The sequence below is a fragment of the Hibiscus syriacus genome, unplaced genomic scaffold, assembly GCF_006381635.1.
Source record: "Hibiscus syriacus cultivar Baekdansim isolate YM2019G1 unplaced genomic scaffold, ASM638163v2 tig00110482_pilon, whole genome shotgun sequence".
In the NCBI taxonomy this organism is placed as follows: domain Eukaryota; kingdom Viridiplantae; phylum Streptophyta; class Magnoliopsida; order Malvales; family Malvaceae; genus Hibiscus; species Hibiscus syriacus.
Window position 1 is genome coordinate 4,536,881 of NW_024062758.1, and position 6,717 is coordinate 4,543,597.

The 6,717-nt window shown below is 33.7% G+C and overlaps 1 protein-coding gene across 1 annotated transcript; it reads left to right on the forward strand.

Annotated features, from left to right (window-relative positions):
- Nucleotides 1-1,707: 1,707 nt before the first annotated feature.
- LOC120128851 (beta-amyrin 28-monooxygenase-like) lies at nt 1,708-3,355 on the forward strand. The gene is made up of 3 exons (XM_039146470.1): nt 1,708-2,711; nt 2,787-2,980; nt 3,056-3,355. Exons 1-3 carry the CDS (start codon nt 1,739-1,741, stop codon nt 3,353-3,355), a joined length of 1,467 nt encoding a protein of 488 aa, XP_039002401.1. The 5' UTR covers nt 1,708-1,738.
- Nucleotides 3,356-6,717: the final 3,362 nt, after the last annotated feature.

Sequence of the window (6,717 nt, forward strand, 5' to 3'; positions counted from 1 at the left end):
GACCCGACTCGAAGACCACTCTCTTAAAATCCAATCCGACATGATTTGAATCTAATTTTTTTTAAAAACTCGATCCTATAAAATTAGATTGGGTTAGAATTCGTCAGATTCGAATTTCATGCCTATCCCTAACCTAGATCTCATACGTTGCTCTCAACCACTTAGTTATGTTAGTTATTTATGTTAATTTCACCATATTTTTATAATCAACTTATATAATAGTATCACTACAAAAATAATATTTTTGGATAATTCTAAAATTTGAATGTGAGAAACTTTAAATTAATGATCGAAAGTTTAGTTACTCAATTATATCGTGAATCTAGTTTTATTATATTGAGCTTAATAAATAAATAATTATTTATATATTTTTGATAGAATGTATATTGAATCATTTTAAAAGTATATTTATAATATTATAAAAATATTTTAAAATATTTATTTAATTTTTAAAGTTATATTATTTATGTATTTTGAATAAAATTATTTTGAAAATATTTATTTAATTTTAAATAATATTATACAAACCAAAGTGATAGCTGGTACAAAACGTATAGTCTAACCTAAATTTTCAATAATTTAGAATTAAATAGATAGTTTAAAATATAATATTATTTCAAATAAATAAATATCGTGATTAAAAAATTAAATATATATTTAAAATATTTTTATAATATTATAATTATACTTTTTAGAATGATTTAATATACATTTTATAAAATATATAATTATTTTTTATTTCTAAATAAAATGAAAATTATTATTTTTAATTTAGTAATGATATAAGTAAGTATTAAGTTGATATAATAAAAAAAATCAAAATATAGTTGGAGTGGCTAAGCTTTCGATCATTAATTTAAAGTCTTTCATATTTGAATCTTATAATCATCGAAAATATATATTTGTAGTGATACTTTTATGTAAGTTAAATACACAATGTGATTAATTAAATTTAAACAACTAACTTCGATCAATGATTAGTATCTTGCAACGGATGAAAGAGACTTTGATTCAATCTATGATGCCACATCAATATTATCTTATATATTTAACGATGGGAAACTAAATTAAAACATAAATTAAACTCAAGCATAAGGCACAACGTTGGCCGATTGTAGGACATAAGCAATACACTATACATATATGAGAATGAGCATCAAGGAGCCGTAGAGCCTCATGAAGATGAAACCGAGGAACAGAAAGGTCGAGATTGCGACGATGGAGTTGACAGCTTCGCTTTCAGTAATAATGCGAGGTGCATCCAAAGTAATACCTAACCGGACCGGATGCCAACATTAATCGCATATGCCTGAAGCGTCACCAACAATGTTCAGAGGTAACGACTGACCATGCCATACTCATCACGAGCTAGTCAATGTGTTCAGTATAAAAGAGATTTAATCATCGAGTGTATCTTAAAAACAATGTTAACAATCGGTTAAAATATGAAATCTTTACATTTCCATACATAGCTAGTTTGAGTAGAGGCATCGAAGAAATCAAAATTTAGGATCGTTGATGGGAATATTATATTAGGAAGACTTCCATTAAAAAACAGAGCCCAGATTCCCAATTTTGATGGAGTCTGAACTTATTATCGTCCATGACAACAACAGGGATTGGTTAGCCCTTTGGAAACCGATTATGATGAGTATATATAAACATGGCCACCAAATGTGACATGTATATTCATTATTAATCCTCCATCAATTAACAGTTTGAAGAACATCACAGCAAGATGAAGGTCGCAGCCATGGACGCCATTGATTCTTTGACGCCATACTTTCTCCACTTGGTAGTTCTATACGTGTCCGTCGTTGTCATTTACTTGCTTTACAAATACAAATCCAACGGCGGCGGGGCCACCCCCAATCTTCCTCCTGGTAGAAGGGGTCTTCCATACATCGGTGAAACCTTGGATTATGTGTTGGCGTCCAGATGGGGCACTCCTGAGAAATTCATAACCGATAGAACTTCCAAATATTCACCCGATGTGTTCCGCACATCGTTGCTTGGAGAAGACATGGCCATCTTTTGCGGTGCTGCCGGTAACAAGTTCCTTTTCTCCGGCCAAAACAAATACGTCACTTCATGGTGGCCCGATTCCATCAAGAAAGCTCTCATGGATCCGGCCAGTGTCGACAATTCTTCCAAGGAAGAATCCACCAAACTTCGAGCCTATTTGCCCCCCTTTCTCAAGCCTGAGTCTTTGCAACACTATATACCATTGATGGATACAATGGCGAAAGAGCACTTGAATCAACACTGGTTCCCCTACAATGAAGTCAAAGTTTTCCCGCTCTCAAAGAAGTACACGTTTGCACTTGCCTGTCGTCTTTTCATGAGCGTCACGAATCCAGATGAGATCGAAAACTTCGCAAAGCCTTTTGCTCTTGCAACTGCCGGTCTCATATCGGTGCCCATTGATCTTCCTGGTACAACATTCAACCGCGCGGTGAAAGCCGGCAGGCAGATTCGGGAACAGCTATTGGCCCTCATCACGAAGAAGAAAAAGGAGATAATAGAGAAAGGGAAAACAGAGGCATCAGACTTGGTGGATAGCATGTTGATGGATGAAATGACGGAGGTTGAGATCGGCAACAAGATTGTTGGCTTCTTCATTGCCAGCCATGACACTACAAGCACTGCCATCACCTTCCTTGTCAGCTATCTCTCGGATCATCCTGACGTATATAACAGGGTCCTTGAAGGTACCTACTTTCTGATTTGGATTTTAATTATTAAGCAGCAACAATTAGGTGAATAAATAAGATTGTAAACTGCAGAGCAAATGGAGGTTTTAAGAGGGAAAGAGGGAGGGGATGAGGCCTTGAGATGGGACGATATACAGAAGATGAAGTATACGTGGTGCGTGGCATGCGAAGTAGTAATGAGGCTGGCTCCACCTGCTAATGGTTCTTTTAGAGAGGCCATTTCCGACTTTACATACGCTGGTTATACCATCCCAAAGGGTTGGAAGGTAATTAATGCCTATATATTTATGGAATAGTCTAAAGATTATTAAATGATTCATGGTTATTTTGAAATGGTTCAGGCGTTTTGGACGGTGCATACAACCAATAAGAATCCGAAATACTTTCCGGATCCGGAGAGATTCGATCCATCGAGGTTTGAAGGGAATGGTCCAGCGCCCTACACATTCGTACCATTCGGGGGAGGGCCTAGAATGTGCCCAGGAAAAGAGTATGCACGACTCGAAATCCTGACTTTCATACACAACCTCATCACCTCCTACAAATGGGTCAAAATCAATCCCAATGAGAAGATTTCCTATATTCCATCACCCATTCCTCAGGAGGGCCTTCCCATCAAGATCCAAACCATACTAAATTAAGGAACGGGTTAAAAAACTCAGCTGGCAAGCCACTTTTATTATTATTTGTTTTCTTTTTTTACTATACCTAAAGACATGTGTTACCTAGTTGAGTTTCAGACTCCTTTTAAAGTTCCCACACTTGTTATGTGATAATATCTTTTAAATTAATTATATAATAAACCTTTTTTAAGTTTTTCTGTTTTGTGACACCTGCAATAATAAATAAATTCCCAAGATAAGTTGAAGAGCAATACATTTTTATGTTTTTTATTCACATACTCGATTGAAATTTCAACATTAACTTTTTTATATATGGGCCTCGTAGATCAATTAATCGGCAACCAATGTGGGTTTAGGCAGGCTAATAATTTCGAATGTTGTTTTCGTAGTTAAAAGTTATTCTAACAAAACAACTAACCCTAAACCAAATACAAAGCCAAATGATGAAATGAAGAAGAAAGCATAGGGTACCAAAAAGGCCAAAACTTTGGTGTCTCCTTGGAACCGACTGATCCATTTAGAAATGGGGCACTCCATTTCAATTCATGCCATGCATTATACGGTTGTACCCCACTCCCATGTGAGACCATCCCCTTCGGCCTTCCTGTCCCCCCCCCCCCCTTTTTCTGAAAGGAATCGCATATAATTTCACTAAATGCATTGTCAAACCATTAACTTAGTAAATAACACATCTCACCGAGGGTGGAGATGGATACAACAAACCCCTTATCTGTTTTTCCACGAAACAAGTCTAAATCAATTCTGTACTTATCCATTTTGAATGGGTGGATTTTGTTAGAAGGGATTAGGTAAAACAATTATCGATTAAAGTTTGCTCAAATTCGTCCTCTTTTTCACTTCTAATTTTTTTGCTCCCTTTGTTATTGTTTTATGTAGCATGTTTATATTTTAAATATATGTGCAATAAACATATGTTAAATGGAATGTTTTTCTATGGACAACAATGAACATATTTAAATTCAAGATGAAAATAAACCCAAAAAGATGAATTCGATAATTTTAATTGTTATCGACAACTTACTATAATAGTTGATAATGACCCATTTGGCCAAGTCCAACAACATGGGCACACCTACAACTTGTCAATCTTTTAGGTCCTTTCCCAGAGAGAAATGAGAGGCAAATAGGAAAGGAGAAGAAAAAATAGATACGTTAAAATTTTATAATTAATATTATAAGCATAATAATATAATATAATATTGTCAATAGTTTCAAGTTTTCATCTAAAATTTAAGGTCAAATTAATACCTCATCTAAGGTTAAGGGTTAAATTAAAAATTAATCTTTGTGTTAACATGTCAAGTCATCTAACTAACATAAATTAATGAATTACGGATAAAAATATAACAATTAATAATGTAAATGACCGAAATGTATTTTTTTTTCAAAATCAGTGATCAAAAGTAAAAGAAAATAACTAAAACAAATGTGACTATTCTGGTAGTTAATTCACCTAATTAAGAGAACATAAGATGAATGTGCAAATATTCATTTACTCAAAATCTAACTTTTACTGTCAACCGTTGTATGCATGGGGTAAAAGAGTTGGCAAAAAAGAATCCATGTATGAAATCAATAAATAAGCGTAGACAAATGTTGGTTCTTTGGTGGCCTAACCAACCTGCCATGAAATCAAGTCTCAATTCTCGAGTGAGCGAAGCAAATGCATGAATCATTCATAATCCATCCAGTTTCGGCCACCAAACAAGACACAGCCATGGAGTTTCCAAAGCTATACGGTAGTGGAACTCTTGAATCATCAGAAGAAGGGGAGAGATTCGGGGTGATATTGAGCAGAAGCCGTTCGGTTTCGAGTGCGTCCACCGTGGCCCTGAGAGCCGAGAAACAGAGCACCGCACTCGAGAACGCCGTGAAAAGGGCCTTCTCCATCACCAGATCCAGATCCACTTCTTATTGTGTTTCCACGGGCAGGGGTGGATATTACAAAATATTCCACCATTTCGATGATCCTGATCCCATTGCTGTCCATGAATTTCATAACGTTACCATCAAATCAAGAAAAAGGAGGGGCTCCAAAATATTTGAAGCTTGCAAGCGACTCATTGGGTTATAACGTTAATCTAATCTATATTTCACCCCCACCCGACCCGATTGTCTACTTTCGGACCCTGTAATTGTAAGCTTTCCATTTCACATTCTCGTTAAGCCTACTGTTCCTTCTTAGGCTCGGCTAGTCTGAGCTATTCTTCTTTGGAACACACAAAGCAAATCTCTGTTTGCAATTTTTTTTATTTTAAAATTTTAATTTAATTACATCCTATCCATATTACTAGTAATATCTTTCTTGTAGTGTTTAAATATTTTTAATAGTCTAAAATAATTATAAAATAATATTTATTCATATATTTTTTAATTTATTAATAATACACTCTCCTTTTATTACCACCAAGGTTATTCAATTATTCAATTTAAAAATAATACTTACGACAATACTAGCAAAGCATATCATTGCGAGAAAGAAGTGCATAATTTAAAAATCATAAATTTTTAAACAATTGGTTGATTAAATTGCTTATCCTTATTATCTTACACTCTTATAGATTAGATTATAAGTTCTAAACTCGTTAAGAACACTTTCATACCTAACTCGAGAGTCATTGAAGAATTGATATTACATTTAAAATTCATAAAAAAAATCATGAATTTTAATTTTACAAGCATCCTAAACAACCAAATTTCTTTTTTACAATTAAAAACCAAATTTATTAATGAATAGCTATGCAACAAATCACGAGTTTGAAAAATGATTACCAATATTATGTGTGAGTTTTTATCAAAATTTGAATTCATATTCTGAAACATAAATTTATGGTAATATTGTTTTGTTTATACAAATATTGGAAATTAACAATCTTGGTGGACTCTTTGAACAAATATCATTTTGTGGAAATTAAAAGAAAGAAATTTACTAAAAGGAGAGAGATCGTTCGCATGGAACTCAAGACCAAGGTTTGTCCAGTTGGTGTAGTTAAAACTCTTATCTTTCACTCAGGATCCTATCTTCATAAAGTTCAAATGCAATCAAATTGATGTAAGAAAATGTAAGTTGATAGTCCACAAAAAGTCTCCACCTATCACTACAGGTCAACAAAGTTATTAATTGTTTTCCAAAATACAACAGCAGCCATCCTTAAGAGTGCGTTTAGTTCATGGAATGTAATATTACTAGTGGGAATAAAAGATTACTAGGGAATAAGATTACTGAGAATGTTGTATTTTGTGTTTGGTTGGTTTAACAGGAATGTAAAATTACCGTGTTTTGTTAAATGAATAAAATATTATTGGAATGTATATTTGACCAAATTATCCTTATTATATATTTGTTTTTTTAACAAGTT

Excerpts from the sequence above, each read along its gene's own strand:
- LOC120128851 (XM_039146470.1), top strand. The coding sequence starts at position 1,739 with ATGAAGGTCGCAGCCATGGACGCCATTGATTCTTTGACGCCATACTTT. Across the intron at positions 2,712-2,786 it reads ATATAACAGGGTCCTTGAAG|AGCAAATGGAGGTTTTAAGA; the intron begins GTACCTACTTTC and ends TGTAAACTGCAG. Across the intron at positions 2,981-3,055 it reads CCATCCCAAAGGGTTGGAAG|GCGTTTTGGACGGTGCATAC; the intron begins GTAATTAATGCC and ends GAAATGGTTCAG.